Here is a 20619-nt window from a genome sequence, read left to right on the forward strand (position 1 = left end):
TTTCCATTTTCAACCTTCATAGTTGAATTCCTTTTACCAGCTTTTATAACTAGATTTAGAACAATTTTTTTCTTTTACCAGCCTTCATAGTTAGATTATTTTACCAGCTAGCTATATTTTTCATTGTTGCTCAGCCTTTATTAATAATTTTTCCTGTACTAGTTATGAGCCTTCGCTGGATTTCTTTTACATAACTGGATTTTTCTCAGTTGCTCAGAATTTGTTGCTAATTTTTTCCCTCTAAGTTTTGGCTTATAAAATGTCAAAAATTGTAAACATTGTTAGAACAAAGTTAGAGGAGGCCATTTAATATATAGAATTGCAAAATAATCGAGCTTCTGACCATGATACTTTATGGTGGACCTATTATGAGAAGGCTAGTCATACTCATGAACAATTTTAGAAGCTAGTTTTGGAAGTTTCATGGCAAATCGCTCAGCCAAGAGTGGGGCATAAAGGAGAACAAACAAGGATCAATTGAACTCAACCAAGAAGAGCTCGAGAGGTTGCGATCTCTTATTGGTAATCTTGAAAAGACTCCATGTATTGCTTCATTAGTGTACTCAAGTATGTTTCCATCCACTATGAGATTAATGTCTCAGATACTTGCAACTCTTGGATTATGGATTCAGGAGTTACCAAACATGTGACACACTTACCAAGTAGTTTTTCCATGTAATCCCCATTCAATAAGAAAATAATCACAGTCGATGGTTGCTTAACTACTATTGCAGGTTTAGGAGATGTTAAAATAAGATCATCATTAACCTTAAGAAATGTTCTTCATGTTCCCAGATTATCCAGAGACATTATCTCTATCCAAAAGCTTGCTCGAGAATTATGTTGCAATGTAATTTTTCATTATAACTATTGTGTATTTCATGATAAGAATTCGAGGGAAATGACTGCACATGCTAAAAAATGTATTATCTTAAAACATCGGGACAGTAAAACATTACCAAATGCAAATTGTCTTCTTTAGTTTCAAAACTCTATTCATCTAATAATGATAAAATTTGACTTCACAGCCACCAACATGGGCACTCATTATTTAGAACTATTAAAATTTTATTTCTATCTTTATTTCAAAATATGGATCGTAAGAATTTCCATTGCAAAGTGTGTGAACTTGCTAAAAACAAACATGCCTTTTCAGTGAAATTTAGGGTCCTACTACTCCTAATGTTTCTTGGGCAAAATGGTTTGTGTCGTTGATGATTGTACTCGTGTTACTTAGATTTTTTTTACTTATATGTAAATATGATATTAGTAAAATACTCCCAATTTTTTGTTCCACAATTAAAAATAAAATTGGGATCAATATCAAAAGCTTTAGCACAAAAGTTTTAGAACAGATAATGCTAGGGTTTATTTTAGTCAACTTCTAACTCTTTATTTTCCAAAAAAAAAGGATAGCACATAGTCATCTTCTATCAATACAACACAATAAAACAAAGTCACAAAAACCACCTACTACAATTAACCCAAGCACTCATATTCTAGAAAAATGACTAAATCATTTTGGAGAAGCGCTTTCTTCCAATTGTTCATCTTATAAATTGTGCATCCTCCAATATCTTGGGATTTAAGAGTTTAATGGAAACTCTCAACATTCAATCCAAACATACACACTATATAAATAATTTTATCCCAGTCCTCATAATATTTAGGTGTGTATCATTTGTTCCTATGCATAGTCAAAAAATAGAGGGTAGCTAGATCCAAGGGTGTTAAAATGTGTATTTGTAGGTTATTCCTCAACTCAAAAGGGGGTATAAGTATTCCTTCCAATAAACATGCACCTTACTTCACCATATCTTATCTTCAGTATTCTAAATAGCGGTTAAGGCGATTGCCTAGGCGAGAGGCAGACCTCAACTACACCGCATTTGTGAAAGACAATAATTTAGGCAGCGGTCAAAGTCAACATAGGTTAAAAAAACCTTTGTAGTGTCTCCTTCTGCCTCGAACCGCTGTTGTTGCCATCGCTACTGTTGTCTACCACCATCACTGCTATTGTCTGTCATCACTACCACCGCCATAAAAAAACTAACAATTTTGACGTTTCGACTTCGGACAAGTCGTCAAATCCGAGTGACACGTCTAGGCCCGTCGTCGGGCTCGGGCGATCCGTCCAAGCTCATCACCAGGCTCAAGCGACGCATCTGAGCTTGCATGACGAATTTGGACTCATCGTCGAGCCCAGGCGATGGGTCCGAACTCACCGTGGACTCAGGTGATACTTCCGGATGCGTCGCCTGGGTCCGACGACACGTCCGAAGCTAAAATGCCGAAGCCGAAATGTTGAACAAAGATAGGTTTTTTATTTTGAACTTAGGATTTAATCAAAACTTTAGATTAATAATTTTAATCAATTCCTACCTATGATTGGGATAATTTAAATATGTTTAATTAAATCATAATAAAATTATCCTATTAATTTAATATATATATTTTAAAAATTATTTTTTTTATTTTTAAAAAAATATTTAAATTAACTTTTTTATTTTTAATTAATATATTTAAGATTAATAAAATTATTCTATTAATTTATAATATATATAATAGAAAAAAATCAACCACCTACCGTCATTTACAACACTGCTTATCTTCAAGAGAATTTTATACTAGAAAATAAGGATGGGATTTCATACTCGACCTGTCATTCATCTCCAATGTTTAAGTCAGTATCTAAGTCAATATCAAATCCTATGTGCGAATAGTAAATCTTAAATCCGAACGTCTATCAAATCCTTTGGTTGAATGTCTTACTGTGTCAAATATTATGTCTAAATTTATATTAAATCCTAAATTTGAATCTGCGTCAAATTCTGTGTAAACCTGTGCTTAAATCTGTGCATGGAACTACCAACTTTGTCATTGAGAATATGAAACTTGACAGGGCAAATTTAAGGAAGAAGATAGTTGTCCCTAAATTAATGCAAGTCCAAATACCCAACCCAAATCTTAGGAATGAGCTAATAATTTCTAATTCTTCATTACAAATTGTACTGAATCTCATGTAGCTGATGAAGACCTAAATCTTCCCATTGCTTTTAGGAAATGAACTAAAGAGTGTACAAAATGACTTTTATTTCCTCTTGCAAAGTTCTTATCTTTTAAACAATTTTCACTACCACGTAAATCCTTCTTAGTTAACTTGAACACCATTATCAACCCTACCACCTTATCTGAGGCATTATCCAATTAGAAATGGAAAAAAAATCAAGGCATTAGAGAAGAACAAAACATGGGAATTAGTGAAGTTGCAGAAGGAAAGAAACTTGAACGAATGGATCAATAGAAAGATGTAAGGCAAGGCTGGTAGCCGAGGGCTATTCTCAAACCTATGGAATTGATTATCTAATGACTTTTGCTCCAATTGCAAAAATGAATGCAGTTAGATTTCTACTATCATTAACAGCTAATTATAATTGGAGTAGTTACAACAACTTGATGTCAAGAATGTATTTTTGCACAAAGATCTAGAGGAACAAATTTAAATAAAGGTCCCTTAATTCTAAGAAGTCATGGAGGTGGTGAATATTTTTCCAATGAATTATCTTTTGTAACGAAAATGATAGTATACGCCAATACAGTGCATCATATACCCCACAACATAATGGTTAAGCAAAAAGAAAAAAAAACTATAGTTGATATGACTTATTGTCTTATATTAAATGTTAAGTGTACCTTTCAATCTATGGGGAGAATAACTTCTAATTTCTGGTCATATACATAATTGAAGTCCCAAATCATATACATAATTGTACAAAACTTCTCCATATGAATTATAAAGAGGGAGAACCCCCAAGTTAGATTATTTTGAGGTTTGGGAGTGTTTTGCATTTTTTACAAAATGGTTGAACATAAAAGAACCAAGTTAGTATCAAGCGCTCTAAACTTGTAGGTTATACTAAAAAGTCTAATTAAGATAAATTAACGATGAATCCAATAGGGTATTAGTGAAGAATGAGATAATAAAAGAGCAATAGAAGAAATATTTTTATCAACTTTTTAATAATGAAGGTTTAGGTAAGAAATAAATCAGAGAAATGAAATTTTAATTTTTATCAGGGAATTTAAATTCCAAAAGTAGATCCGGCATTAAATGAGATAAAAAATAAAAAAAATGATTGGACCGAAGGATATTCCAATAAAGATATAGAAGTGCCTAAGAAAATAAGGTATTGTTATTGAAAACAAAGAAAATTCTTGATTAATGGAGGCTAAGTACTTTATTCCCTTATATAAAATCAATGAAGTCATACAAAATTATGTAAATTATAGGCATTAAACTAATAAATCATATCATGAATCTTTGTACATAATTACTTCTTAGACTTCAAAGAAGCAAACATACATTACTCATGCGACCTGTCTCTTTAAATTGTAATAGCAAAGCTACAATATCTAGAGCAATTAGAAAGGTATACAATGGAAAATCTAGACATAACTATAAGGTAGGAACATATGGCAGTTACTCTAATGGAATAATTAATATTGTTTATGTGAGATCTTAGTTGATTTGATAAATAAAGGACTTACCGGAGAAAAGATAAAAGCATCATAAGTTAAAAGGTGGCTAAGATCCTTCAAAACAAATCATGAATAATTGGAACCCTACCTTCACTTAGTGAAATTGCTAAGTAATATTTAATGGATAATAATAGATTAGTGATGAGTGAGATATTTCTTATTCAATACTTTGAGGATGTGTTAAACTCTCATTGAGGTTCATGTTGCATGGAACTCCATCTATGTGAACATAAGGAATGGTACCCACTCCAAACAAAGGCTTGGAATACCTATGTATACAATGGAATTTCTGATTCTAATATCAAGAACCCTTGATTTAAGTTTTTAAACTACAAGTAGTCGATTAGAGTCATGAAACTTTCAAACTAAAAGTAGTTTTAAATTAAAAAATTCCTATTGTAAGCAAAGACTGAAATGTTGACATTATAATCTAAGTGAGGATTGTAGAATAAAGACTACAATGTCAAATTATTTGTCGCACATAGGTAGTTTTAATTTTATTACAACAAGAACTAAGCCTTTATCCCATTAAATGAAATCGGTTATATGAATTCTTCTATGTCATTGAGCTCGATCCCCTGCTATATCTCATCTAATTTTATCATTACTAACAAGTCTTTTTTTTGATATCAATGTGCGTATTTATCATAATCTCACATTGTCTAATTAGGACATTTTTCAAAATTTTCCCTCAGTAAGTGCAACCTCAACTTTTTCTTTAATGTTCTCATTTTTTTTATTTTCATATGTATGCACATCCACATTAACCTCCTCATCTCTGCAACTCTCATCTTTTACTTGTATGTTTACTTCATAGCCAACATTCAACTTCATATAATATAACAAATCTAATAATTATTTTGTAAAATTTTCCTTTAAACTTTAGAAATACTTTACGATCACAAAAACATCAGACGTCCTCCCTCCTCCATTTCAATCATCCTATTTGTATTTTATGTAAAAAATCATTATCAACTCTTCCATCCTTTTGTAAAAATAATTCTAGATACTTAAAACTTTCAATGCCAAGATCTCGTCATCTTCTATCTTAATAACTATCTTACTATTAAATTTAAACTTCATATATTCTATCCTTACTCTATCAATCCTTGAACTTTTAACCTCTAGTGTCTCCCACTAAAATTCGAATTTAACATTATTCATTCACATGTCTTATCAACCAAAAAATATCATCTACAAATAATATACACCGCAACAAAGTGTCATGGATATGTCTAGTGAATTTGTCTATCGAAACGATTAAAAATCGCAGACTTTAGAGTAGCAACTAAAGGTTGTGAACCAATTAAAAACAAACGTGTCATTTGTGCGCTTATTTGTTTTCATTTCCACTGCACGACTCTATTTTCGAATGATTTTCAAACGCATACAAAGCGCACTATTCACCACCCATCTAGTACTTTTTTGATCCAACAATTTGTATCAAAGCAAGGTGCTCGAAACTGGTGCAACCACCAATCGAATTTGTTTCTATCGTTCATTTTTTTGTTTTAACTCATCAAAATTAATGCAATTACCTCTTTTGACGAAATCTTTCAGATTTAATAATTGCTCAAAATTGCTGCAAACATCACTTGAGCAACTTTTTCGAAGTTTTAAAATTTGCTCTCGTACTACTAATCCAATGACAAAGTCTTGAAAATTTTTATGTGTTTTTATTGTGTGCAAGATTTTAAATGGCACACTAAGAGGGCTACAGCATAGCTCAGCCCCCGCTCTTAACCAGAAACAACTTCGACTACTAGAAGAGTCGTATGGAAGTCTACCTAAAGACTCAAGTGGACATATGGATCACTATCAAGACTAGATTCACCCTACCAGTCAATGAAGTCGAACACGAAAGTTAGACGCCCAAAATTAAGAGGTAGATGAAAGTCGATGTCAAAGCAACTCAAATCCTCCAGTGCGGACTAACCAAGGAGGAGCTCAATCACATCGGCCCATTCATCAGCACAAAAGATGTTGAGAGAGATTAATCAAGCTATACGAAGGAACCAACAACACCAAGGTAACGAAGCACAGCCTCCATTTGAATAATTTACCTAATGTTAAATGCAGGATTACAAATTGTCCTCGAAGGAATCGGACACGAAGGAACCCAATCAAACAAGCTTTGTGGCACTAGCAACAAAAGCACAAGTGGTCGAGTCCGAGACCAAGTCCGAATCCAAGTTGGAAGCTAAATCAGAATTGAGCTACAGATCTGTATCCATTTCTGAAGGGTCGAACCACAATGTAAGCACATACTCAGACTTATTTAATGTTATTTCATATCTAAACAAAAAATTAGAAAAAAAAAATCAAACCTAAGGGTTAAGTCACTCGGAGATCAATCTCCTCAAAGAGAAAGCTAACCCAAGGTTAGTTACTGATGAAGTTCGAGTTGGAACCTAACTCAAGTCCAAAAGCTTGAGGAAGAAAATTTCAACTTGAAAGATCAAGTTAACCAACTACAATGGTAAAAGTTTACTATTGGATCCAAGAGCCTATGCTACTTAGATCTCAACGAGCTATGTACAATCGAACCGGACTTAGCTATAAAACCAAGTTTAATCAGAATAGATCGTATTTAACGCTAGCAACATGAAATCAACCTAGAGTCCAAGCAAGGCTCCGTAAAATCAATTTGGTTAAACAAGTCAAAACGAACAAATATTGGATCCCTCAAGATCGTGTACGTGTATTGGATAGACCTTATCTAAGTCATGATCAAGGGGGAGTCAATTGGAAAAACATTTTCATTATTAAAAAAATTGCTTGTTTTTTATGTTAGTTTTTATTTTATGGTTAATTTAGAATGGTTAGGTAAAAAAAGTTTAACTTAACCTTAACAACATAGTATCGGAAGAAATTGGGATGATAATAAGCTAGGAAACTTGGTCGAAAGCTTGTCTAAGTTGAATCATTCTACCAGGTGCAATCGGTCTAGTAAAACTAGTTGAAACTACCCCAATTCAACATGGGTTAATTAGACCAGGGTTTCCAAGAAGAAGGTTAAATATACTATTTCTTTAAAAAAAATATCTACGGAAATGGTCGTTACTCTGATAACCAAGAAGGTCTTTGCCCAGCCACGACCTAAAAGTCGATTTTTAAAATATATATTTAACTGATTGACGAGTAAATCTAAATCTAGCACAACGTCAAGTAAACTTCTAAATTCACAATTAATATTAAATCAAAATAAAACTCACACAACCCATAAGATTAACTAATTGAAAATCTAGAAATGGATGAGAAGAATTTAGGACTTAAATTGAAACAAATTAATCTAATCCAAATTAAATTTACCTAATTAATCTCAATTAATTCAAATTAATCAATTGACCCTAAATAAATTAATTAACCTAATTAATTTACCTTAATTAATTCTAAATAAATTCATTAAATATAATCAATTAATCCGAAACTAAATAAGTTAAATAATTAAATAAATTTAAACCCAATTCTAATAATTTAAACTCAAATAATCTTAACCTAATCAAAACTTAACTTAATAAATATTAATTAATTAATTCAAAATAATTAAAACTTAATTAAATTACTTTAATTTAATTTATAAAAAAATTAATAATAATATTAAGTCAAAACTTAATCATTATTTAACTTTAATTAATAATAGTACACATAAAATAAATCTAACCTAAATAATTAAAACAATGCTTCATAACCGAACTTAATATAATTTAATTAACCTAATATTCAACTAATTTAATAAATTAAGTAACTTAATAAATTCGTAATTACGCATAATATATTTAACAAACATAACTTATTAGAACTTAATAAACTCTAAAACCTAATTACCCAAATAAGATTTAACTTAAACTTAATTATCAATTTAATCTTAATTAATCTAACTTAATGATTTTAACTTAATTTTATTCAACTTTCACTTAACTTAAGTTAAACTGTAACTAATAATCTTATTTTTATCTTAAGTCTTAACTAATAATTTAATCTTACTTTAATTAATAATTTTATCTTAAACTCAATTAAGTAGTTTTAAACTTAAAAGGTAGTTTAAACAATCTTAACTAAACTTAACTTAATTATTTTAAATTTAATCTAATAATTTAAATCTGTTAGAATATTTAGGAGGAATAAATATTCTATTAGATATTCTGTTTTTTTTATAGAATAAGTCGTTAGAATAGATCCCTATCTTATTGTATAAATAGGGGCTTGTCTCAATAATAAAGCAATCAATTCCATGATATTTTACATGGTATCAGAGCGATTAGGTTTAGGTTCAGGTTTATCCGCCGAACCCTAAACTAATCCCGATCCCTTCCCTTCCTTCCTTCCGCGTCGCTGCTCTTCCGAATCACGCCGTCTCGTCGCGACCCAGGTGCGCGTCTTCCTTCGTCGCACCTTTTCTCGTCGCGACGCATCAGCGCGTACGCGATCGGCCTCCCGCAGCAGCGTCCGCCACGCCTCCGAGTCGCGAGCGAAGGCTTCAGCGCCGCGAAGGCTTCTCCGCGAGGCGCATCCGGCTCCCCTCGCGACGATCTTCTCCGAGTAGCCACGCCTCCAAGTCGCAGCGCCGCAAAGGCTTCTCCGCGAGGCGCAGGTCTTCTTCGTCTCGCTCAGGGGAACCCTCGGCTGCGGTTCGCGACGATCTTCTCCCTAAACCCAGGTTCGCGTTTGGTGCTGCTCTCTGAAACCCTACCGACCGCCACGCCTTCTCTGCCGTCGCGCGTGAGAAAGGAGGCAGAAAACCATACTTCTTCTTCCTTCTTCTTCTCTTGGTCGCCGGACAAAAGCGTGGTCAAGGTAAACAGCAAACAATCAGCAGAAGGTGTTGAGATTGGCGTTCGTGAATCAAACAGCCACCTTCCAACAGCAAACAGCAAGCAACAGCAAACAGCAAACACCACTTTCCAACAGCAAACAACCACCTTCCAACAGCAAACAGCAAGCAACATCAAACACCACTTTGAATCAACCACATTAAGGAGTTTTGCGTTCTCAACTCTTCATGGCTACCTCCAGCAACTCGAAGTCAGATATCTCAATTTTTACCAACCACATCACTGCACCGCTCTCTTCCGAGCTATTGGATGGTAAGAATTATTCCTCTTGGAGCTCTCACATAGAACTTTGGCTTATTGGACAGGGTTATGAAACACATCTCACCCAAATCGAAGAAGATATTCAAGCTGTCGAACGTCCTCTATGGAAAAAGGTTGATGCTCAATTATGTTGTATTATCCGAGCCACCATCCATCCATCTCTTAAGGATGTCTTCCGCACTCACAAGACCTGCAAAGCTGTTTGGACACAGGCTCAACAACTTTTTACAAATACCTCTCGGCGACTCTATCAAGTTTGTGAAGATCTCATGACCATTCTCAGTGCCCATCAGATTAAGGATTCTATGTCAACTTATCTGGGTTCGGTGTCTAGACTTCTTTGTGACTTCAATGAACTGCTTCCACCTGCGGCCACTCCTGTTGCAGAGCTTGAAAATCGGAAGAAATTTTTTATGTCTCTGGCTTTATATGGTTTGCCCACAGATTATTCTCATGTTCGTGATCAAATATTGGGTAACCCCACAGAGGCTACTATGGACAGTACCTGGGCGACTCTCCTTCGTGTCCCTGCCAAAGTCTCGACGTTGCCTCCTTCCAGTCATGTTGACTCATCAGCATTGGTCTCTCGTAACAACAACAGACCTCCACCTCGTAAGGGTGGCAAAGGACGCCCTTGGTGTGATCATTGCAACCGACCAGGACACACAATTGATAAATGTTGGAATCTACATGGTCGACCTGGCACGCCCGGTGGTCGACCTCCTCGTGCTGCACAGATTGTTCAGAGTTCTGTCACTTCTTCAGCTTCTACTTCACAGTTGCCACCAGATCCAACCCCACCGCCTTCCTATGACGACTTTCTGAAGTGGTATGAGGATCGAAAGACTTCTGATTCCCCTGCTACCGTTGCACTCACTGGTAATTCCTTTGCTGGCATATCTCACACTTCGAGTTCTTGGGTTCTTGATTCAGGAGCCACCGATCATATCACTGGTAATAAATCTTTGTTTTCTTCTCTTTCTACTTCTGGTTATTTACCCTTTGTCACCATGGCAAATGGTTCTCAAACTCAGTCCCAAGGTGTTGGTATTGTTCATCCTTCTCCATCTCTTTCTATCCATAATGTTCTTTATGTTCCCGGTGCTCCCTTTAATTTATTATCAATCAGTCAGCTTACTCGGTCTCTTGATTGTATCATCTCGTTTACTAAATCTTCTGTTTCCTTACAGGACCGGAGTACGGGGAAGATGATTGGCTTCGGATGTGAGTCTCATGGCCTATATCGGCTTCAACAGTCTTCTCTTGTTGGTTCGGCGGCAACATCTCCACTTCTTATTCATGCTCAGTTGGGACATCCTAGCCTTGATAAGTTGAAACAATTACATCCTAGTCTTTCTCACTTAAAATCTTTGTCTTGTGAGTCATGTCAATTAGGAAAGCATATTCGTAGTTCTTTTTCTCCTCGCACTGTGAATCGGGCTACGTCCCCCTTTGCTTTGGTTCATTCCGATGTTTGGGGTCCAAGTCGTGTTTCCTCTACATTGGGGTCACGATATTTTGTTACTTTTATAGATGATTTTTCCCGTTGTACTTGGTTATATCTGATGAAGGATCGTTCAGAGTTATTTTCTCTTTTTCAATCCTTTTTCTATGAAATTAAAACTCAATTTGGTATTTCTCTTCGAAATTTACAGAGTGATAATGCACGTGAGTATCTATCTATTCCATTTCAGACCTTTTTGGCGTCTCATGGTGTGTTGCATCGAACGTCTTGTCCTCATACCCCTCAACAGAATGGCGTTGCTGAACGCAAAAATCGTCATCTTCTTGAGACCACCCGAACTCTTCTTCTCCATTCTCATGTTCCTCTCCAGTTTTGGGGTGACGCTGTCCTTACTGCATGCTATCTCATCAATCGCATGCCTTCCTCCACTTTACAAGGTCAAATACCTTATCATGTTCTTTATCCTCATCAGTCTCTTCATCCTTTACCACCTAAGGTCTTTGGCTCTATATGTTTTGCCCATGCTCTCGATCCTGGCGTTAGCAAACTCTGTCCTCGGTCTCATAAATGTGTCTTTCTTGGATACCCACGGTCTCAAAAAGGATATAAGTGTTATTCTCCTACTCTCCGTCGGTACTTCATCTCTGCCGATGTCACGTTCTTTGATTCTGTTCCATTTTTTGGGCCCAATGGATCTCTGTCAGAGTTTTCTCCTTCTACGCCAACACCGTTGGCTATCTTTTATCCTCCGGAGGAGGCTCTGTCACCTCCGGAGACATCTTCTCCATTGCAGGTTTATCAGCGTCGTTCTCGTCTTACTTTGCCGCCGCCAACAACTGACACTGTCATGGACACATCTTTGGAGCCAAGTCTTTCGCCTCGTCCTTCGATCCCATCTCATGAGTCTGATGTTCCCATTGCACTTCGGAAAGGTATGCGTTCCACTCGCAATCCTTCCCCTCATTTTCTAGACTTAACATTTTCTGATAATATTTTTTAAGTATGAAAATATTTTGAAATCACTTTTAGAAAACATGCTTTCAAACTTAGAAATCCTTTACAAATGTACTTTTACAAACTATTGTTGACACAAAGGATTTCCGATCTTTGATGTATGTCAAAAGGGAACAAAGAAAGGTTTTTTTCAAAAGTAAAGTGTTTTTCAAGAGCTAAGTGTTTTTCAAGCAAAAGATAATGTTTTTCAAAAACTATTGTTTTTAATACAAAAGTAATGTTGTTTAGTTTTGACAACTTAAGTGCTTTTACACTAAAGTTTCTTTAATTAGTAGAATGTTAAATATAAAGTTCAACTTTACTCCTCTTTTAATACCATGTTTTTGATATTTGTTAAAGTGGAAGAGAAATAGGGCTAAAGTTGAAGAAAATTTATATTTCAAGGGGAGAACTTTTACTCTTCTTAGTAAATGAAAACCTAGTTTATAGGGAAGAGAATTTTTACTATATTAATAGGGGGAGAATTTTTTCTATACTATACTTAATCTTTTTCTCCCACATTAATTTATGTTATTTTTCCCTTAACTTTAACCATGTTGTCAATTATCAAAAAGAGGAGATTTTGGTGCAAGTAGCATCATTCGATCAAACCTTAGTTTTGATATTGACAAAGGATCAAAGTTAAAATTATTTATAATCTGATGTACTTATCAAGTTTGCATGAAGTCCTAGTTGAGATCCAGCAAGGAAGTCATGGTCGATGGAACTAGACAAGGGAGTCTTGGTCAGTGGAACTAGGCAAGGAAGTTCTAATCGAAGGGAATAAACAGAAAGACTTGGCAGATCGAGGACATCAGACAAAAAGCCCTAAAAGTCGAGGACACCATGCAGAAGTCTAGACGGAGTCGAGGACCAAAGATCTAGCAGAAGTCCCAAGGTCAACATCAGCTGAGCAAAAATCCAACTAAGTTGGGTGGACTAAGATTTGGCATCAGAAGAGCGAAGTAGTGAGAACGCGCTCTCGGAAAGAGAACAATAGGGGCGTCAATCCAACTTAAGATTTCACGGGAGACCGAAAAGTGAGACCGGACAACTGAAAAGTTGTCGTTCATACTCTATATATATATTATGTTTGTGCTAGCAATGTAATGTAGGGAACGCAAATTAGAAGTTGACTCGAGACAACTCCAGGAGCCTGGAAGAGTTCAAGGCGCTTAGAATGGTTATAGGCACCTGGATGGGGCAGAACACACAGATTCAACTGAGTTAGCAGATTTCAACTGGTTGGTACATGTCATCGTCCAAATGCCCGGAAGGGATCTAGGCGCTTGGAGAAAGATAAGTCGTAGCCGAAGCGAAATCTAATCCAGTATCCGCCACATCAGCATTCCAAGCGCCCGGAAAGGATACAAGTGCTCAAAGGTGGAAAAATCACCAACAATGCGGATTGGATAGGCCTCGTGGGGGCGCTTGAGGTTGATCTAGGCACTCGGATCACCCTATAAAAGTAGGGTTCGACCAGTGCTTCAGTATAACTCTTTCCTCGATCATCCAAGTGCTCCTCAACGAATCTAAGTCTCTGATATGACATGCTCAAGCTGCAACAACGCAACGATACCGCGAAACCGCTATGAGCTCAAACAAACCTAGTCTTTAGTAACGCTTTGTCAATTGTAACTTTCTTTTATACTCTCGTTTCTTTTGTGCTTATTTACTTTAAGAGTTAGATTGTGACTGAACCCATCGTCATAAAGAAACAAGCATCCTTCCATTTTTCAAAACAAGGTTAATAGTGAATTGCCATCGGATCACAAGCCTTGGAGTAACAGGCAGAAGTTGTGAACCAAGTGAAAACAAAAACAAACACGTCATTTGTGTACTTATTTGTTTTTCTTTTCTGTTACACGACTCTATTTTTGAATGATTTTTGAACGCATATGAAGCGGGCTATTCACCCCCCCCCCCCCCCTCCCCTCTAGCGCATTTTCAATCCAACAATAATAAGCTAACACTTTTTTTCTATAATTCTTTATATAATTTCCCTCAAGACTCTGTCATAAACATTTTTTATGTAGATGAATATCATGTATAAGTCTTGCTTTTTCTCAATAGTTTTCAATAAGATATATAAATCCTATCATCAACCTTTATGAATATAAATTGATTTTCAATAATTTTAATCTCCTTAATTTTTTCTGTCGCTCTTTTCTAAAGTTTTATAATATGGCTCATTAGCATAATGTCCCTACAATTTGTATAATTTTGTGCATCTCTTTTGGTTTTATATAAAGGGACTAAAGTATTTACATCAATTGATCAGACATTTTCTTTATTTTAATATCTAATGGAATAACTCTAAGTTATTCAATACACTACCTTTCTAAGCACTTCCATACCTCTATTAGAATATCATCTAATTCAACCACTTTTTTATTTTTCATCTAATTTAACACATGTTCTACTTCTAAAATTTAAATTCTCTAATAAAAATTTAAATTTCTATATATTCCTTTAACTTACTTAAATTTCCTAAGCTAAGTTGGTAATCTAAAACTTCACTAAAAAATTGATTAAAATACCGCTTTCATTGCTCCTTCATTTCCTTATCCTTTACTAGCACGATATTGAATTCATCTTTAACATAGTTATTTAAAGCGTGAGACACCCAAAAGCATATAGGTGTTGTGGGAAGTGAGGGCACACCTTATTAAAGTGAGGCGCATGCATCAAAATATTTTACTAACAAAACTATAGTCCACAAAATATTAAATAATAATATAAATATAAAATTTACTAACATGTTATACTCATAATTCAAAAAAAAATTCAAATATCTAAATCATTAAAATCTTCATCATCTTCCTCAATCATAACATTATCATCATTGCTAAATGTTTTAGATTTGTATCCAGCTAAATCTTCATCAGTTTCCTCAAGACCGATTTCTTCCTCTTCATCAATAAGTTGATTTGTAGAAGATCTTCTCTTAGTTCCTTTTCATATAGTTGCCCTTACTTCTTTTGAAGAAGATGAAACTCGAGATCTAAAACTATAGGCATCTTCACCAACTCCAGAAATTCGTGCAACTTCATTCCAAATCAAATTGTTATCATCAAATACTAAATCGTTTTCTTCATCAATGTTATCATTCAATCCCCCCATCAACCATTCATTACTAGCATCTATCTCATTTAGAGAAATATGATCGACAAATATGATCGACAATGTGAGCATAGAAATAAGTATCGCATACATGCTACGTAATTAATTAAAAGGGTAATTAAAGGTATGGATTGGGCTTTAAAAAGTTTTTTAGGAGCCTAATTTGCATCTATACGTCTCATTTCAATGAGGCAACAAAAATCGTGTCTCAAGCACGCCTATCGCCTCTCACAAGATGATGCGCCGGGATCACTAACCAGGAAAAGGCGAGTCTCTTATGCCTTTAATAACTATGATCTTTAATGCATCTTATTTTGGTAAAATCCTTTATTTTCCTTTCTCGCATTAGCTATTCTAGAGATATCCCTTTTACCTTATTTTATATCAAGCTATTGATACAAGCGCTCAAAAGTTTCATTCTTAATTTCATTCACTGCTTTCTTAGTCTCTTTTTTTGCCATTGCATACATTTTTAAGTTTTCTTCGTTCTTATAAGTGCACAATAACTTATAGGCTAATCTTTTTATCTTAAATTTCTCATATACTTCCTTATTCCACCATCAAGATTTTTTATTTAATAGTGCCAATCCTCTTAACTCACTGAGTACACTCTTAACCACTTTTTTCAAATTTGATATCATCTTATTTCATGTCATATTCAAGTTGTTATGCATTTCTTGTAATACTTGTGCTCCTACCCTCTCTTTGAAGATACTTTGTTTCTTATCCTTCAACTTCACCACTTAATCCTATGAGTCATGTACATTTTTCTTCTACAAATATTATGCTTGAAGCACGTATCTAACCCCACTAGCCTATGTTGGATGGTTAAATTTTCTCCAAGACCTTGCAATCATTATAAATTTTTCTATCCCTCTTCTTGACCATAAAGAAGTAATTTACGACTTATCATGCCCATTTTTTGAAAATAACAAGTTATTCTTCTCTCTTTTTAAAAAATATATTAATTATTATAAATTCATATGCTATCGCGATTCCCTTTTTCATTTTTTTTTCAAAAGTCTAACCCTCATACACCCTACCATATTCCTCATTTCTTATTCTTAAATGTCCATTTTGATCTCCACATATTAAAATCATCTAGTTTGTCAGAATTTTTTATACTGCCTCATCAATATTTTCCCAAAACTTATACTTGGAGTTTTCATCTAATCCTACTTAAGGTGTATATATGCTAATTACATTAATAGTTTTTTTGTTACTATTATCTTAAGAGCTTTAATCTCATCTCCCTTCCTAACTACTCTTACTATTTTGTCTTTTAATGAACTATCTACAATAATACCTACTCCGTCTCTCATTTTACCCATTCCTATATACTATAATTTAAATCCTTAGTTCTCTATCATTTTTGTCTTCTCCCCCACCTATTTTCGCTCTTATAAATACAAGATATTAATTATTTTCTTAATCATTATATCCACTACCTCTATTGATTTGTCAATAATCATTTCAAAATTTCATGTTCCAAATCAAAGACAATAGATGTTCCTATAATGTTTGTTCTTATCTAACTTAGGATGTGAGAAGTCTTATATATTTAACACTACACCCAAGTTCTCATAGAGGTGTAGCGGTCTTTGCTAATATGTTATAGTTAGACCCTGCAACGCATTCCTTCTAGGGAAAGACCTAACATTTGTACAATAATTTAATAGATTCATACATAACATTTGCCTATGTTTTAATATTGGCTAGCAACCTAACCCTCCTTTATTTGGGCTTGAGATCATCCATGGCGGAGTTTATTCGCCATAGTGGGATGTTATCTACTTTACCAATAGGTAAAGTAATGAGTGGAATGGTAAAGGAGAATAGCATATTATATTATGTTATATTATATTATAATACTATATTTGGTACTTGGCATATTAGGCAAATTAGCATGCACACATCAGAATAACTCATCAAATTCATTTTTTATGTTTAAATTATTGCAACATTTAGACAATAAATTCAAAATATTTATTAGAATTAATTAAGAAGTGTTGCATGTTTTGGGTTGCATCTTTTTGGGTAATGGACACAAATCAATGGTCCAGATCTATTCTAATAAGTTATAACTTTTTGATAAATAGGTGCTACAATTTCTATAAGTAATTGGCTAATTATTTAAACAATTTCATGCCCTCTGATAGTATTCCCCTCCCAAATCTAACACTTGATCTTGTGAGAAATTCTACAAGTAAGCCTTCAAAAGTACTAACAATAGGTTTTGAAACTTTGTTATATCCTAGTAGTGAAATTGCCATTGAACCGTCAGCATATCCGTAGAGGGGGCAATTATCACTTTAAATAAAGTGAAGAACATGCCTCACAGCCAGCATTTCCAACATGTCCTTGATTAGTGCCCAACCATTATTGTAAACCTTCAAGGTATTCAAGTGTACACACTAACATAGTAGCATTATCCCATAACAGGATATAAGAATCATGCTTTTTCATTCACTTGTGTGATAAGTGAATAAACATGACAACCATCTAAAATATTGCAACACACACCATGTATGTATACATATATCTATATTGATGCATACATATATGTGTGTGTATAAATGCTAACAGAACTTGGTTTAAAAGAACAGAAACTAGACAGGTCCAGATTGGTACTGAATATCTAAATCCTCCACAATCTAAAATATATAGCTTAAATACTCTAGACAAAGCCTCCTTTTTCCCAAAGTTATAATCTTTTTGGTCCACATTTCCAACTATGACAAATGATTTTCATATCATGGAAACTGAAAAGAATCATGTTATTGCAAAGTAGATAACACATGCCAGATTAGCCTCTAAATTAAAGTGATGCATTGCAATTTCTTTTCATCCATCCCAATTGTCTTAGATGCCAATCACAAGCTTGGGGCGATTCTGAATTTGCCAAAATTTAGGAGCAAATGGATTAATCTTGAGAGACCTGAATGAGACTAGTGCAAAACTTCAGCAATAACTAAACGGTGTCTGAAAGGGAAAAGGCATTGAAGAAATTCTATAACAAGTAAAACCTAGGCAAAATAAAAACTCACAATGCTATCGTTAACACCAATTGGAGCTTCCAGAACACGAACACGAGCCCTGGTCTCCTCACAAAGCTTCTTAATAAGCTCCCCTTTGCGGCCAATGATACTCCCCACCTTCAGCAAGGGCACAATGAGTCGAAACACGTTATCCCCGGGCCACCCAGGCCATTTCTTGACCACCAAGCCGCCTCCGACCTTAGTCTCTGTGGCTGTCTCGGTAGCAGAATCCTCTTCCACCCCTGTGGCAGCTTCCGAGGCATCCTCGGCAGCTGAGGCGTTCTCTTCTTCGTCAACTTCGGCGGCAGGGGAGGAAGGAATGTCGATATTGGTCTCAGAGTCCAAGGGGCCAGCGCCTTGACCGGCGGACTCCAGCGCAGCTGCCATTACTGCGGATCGAGAGGGTACGGCCGTACGGGAAAGGGAAGGGGTGGGCGGGCAAAAAAAAAGGGTTTGGCTTTCGTACTTTCGAGCAGCCAGAGAACTGGACTAAATACTATCTCACGTGATTTACATGTAAGGGGGCAAAAAATTAAGGGGTGAGGATAGCAATCGCCAATCGGCCCGAATGAGCTGTGCCTAGCACGTTGAGCCATTGATTATCTTGTCTTGTGTCCAATCTCATTCACAGGTCAAGCGGGACGAAGATGGTTTAGCCCCTGCATGCGTAGTGTGATGCACGGCCTGAAAAAGTCATGCCTGACCCCGCACGATATCATATCTAGGAGACTAGCACTGCCATGCATTGCTTGATAAGCAGGTCTTATCGTGTCCGGCTCGCCTAATCCGTGGGTTTGACTGAGCGCTGGTGACTTGATCTGTTGATCAAGTGGGCATGGCCTTAGAAAGGGTCAGGCCCAACTTGGACCGGAATTTGGGTGGGCACAAGCCTTGTGCCATGCCGAGCTTGCTGGCCCGGCCCAATACAGTTTGGTTCTTGGGTTAAAATTGATGATTATCATCCCTCAAATATATCAAAATGGCCCTTATTTTTAAAAAATCGTTAATTTAAGATGTTTTAGTAATTTTTGTCTAAAATTATCAAATTAACCTTTAAAAAATTCTAATTTTTTTTATAAATACCCAACAATCTCACCCCCTCATCCTCCATCCAAAGAACTCTTATTCAACTCATTCCCTTAAGTCAGCCTTTATTCTCTATATTCATATTTTCTTAAATTTTTCACTAATTTTATTATTTTATTAGTTATTTTATAATAATATATTTATTACATTCACATAATTCCACTACTCGGTGACTTGGTTAGCATGCATTTTTTTTTTGGTAAGATATAGTTGTGATGTAACTAAAGGAGGTGAATAAGGACTCGTTTTTATTTAGATTTTTTATCATTGGTGGTACTTGTTTGAATTGTATATACATGGAAGAAATACATAATAATATATAAAAAATCTACCATAATAATATATCAAGATGTCATGTGGTTCGAATCTTATATTTGAGAGGTGTCCTAAGACAATCACTTTATATATTATATTATGTATTCGATAAGTAAAATTATTATTTGAGTATATATTTTTATGTATTGATTTGATCTTAAACTCAATTACCAATGTCTACAATATAATGCATAGCATAAGAGAAATTGTGATTAGATCACAATTAGTGAGTATCTCTACATGTGTAATTATGTACATAGTGAAATGTTCCTTAGTCGATTAATTGAAGAGATTGAACATCATCAATTCTGTGAAACTGACATATGTTAGACTCCTTGATTTTACCAAATAGTCGATCCTCACTAGCTAAAAATATTGGGATGTTGAGAGTTAACATATGGATGTTGGTTAAAGATAACTAATTCATTGGAAGTTACATATATGTCATGAAATTTTACGCGGTTCTATGAATGTCTATGAAGATCTCATTGCAACTTGAGTGTAAGTTTCCTCCGACTTAATGTATTCAAGTCATCTTGGTCATGAAGACTTACACTTTGATATCTTAAGCAAGCGTCTTTATGGAGGTGTGGACCCGAGATGGTTGGGTATAAGTCGAAGTGTCCAAAAATATTTGAATAGCCAATAGAGGATTCACCACTCCTTTAATTAAGAGACATATATCCTATAGCCACTTATTAGGATTGTTACTTGTATATCTTTAGTCAAAGCAATAACACTTTAAGAGGATGGTCCTCTTAGACAGTTATTTTGAGTAACTTGAATCCACAGAACAAGGAACTATAGCTTGGACTAGGTGTGACATAGTCAATCTAGTGGGGATTAACACATAGACTATGTCCTGAGCTAAACGAGTATAAAATGGTGAAAAGAATAAAGGTACATTCAACCATAGCTGCTGAAGGGTTCAGAAATAATTCTGAAATTAACTATGATTTTTTTA

At 35.0% G+C, this 20619-nt stretch overlaps 1 protein-coding gene across 2 annotated transcripts in view; it reads right to left on the minus strand.

The window, feature by feature from the left end:
* LOC141812605 (RNA-binding KH domain-containing protein PEPPER-like) overlaps positions 1-18678 on the minus strand; it is a 38394-nt gene extending 19716 nt beyond the window's left edge. For both annotated transcript variants that reach the window (XM_074700619.1, XM_074700618.1), the window contains exon 1: positions 18264-18678. In XM_074700619.1, coding sequence (XP_074556720.1) covers positions 18264-18641 — 378 coding nt within the window. In that variant the 5' untranslated portion in view covers positions 18642-18678. The remainder of the gene's footprint in view (positions 1-18263) is intronic.
* Between the last annotated feature and the right edge of the window lie 1941 nt (positions 18679-20619).

Source organism: Curcuma longa, chromosome 19 (genome assembly GCF_044706935.1).
Source record: "Curcuma longa cultivar G26 ecotype Majalengka, Jawa Barat chromosome 19, ITB_CL_G26_1.1, whole genome shotgun sequence".
NCBI classification, from domain to species: Eukaryota; Viridiplantae; Streptophyta; class Magnoliopsida; order Zingiberales; family Zingiberaceae; genus Curcuma; species Curcuma longa.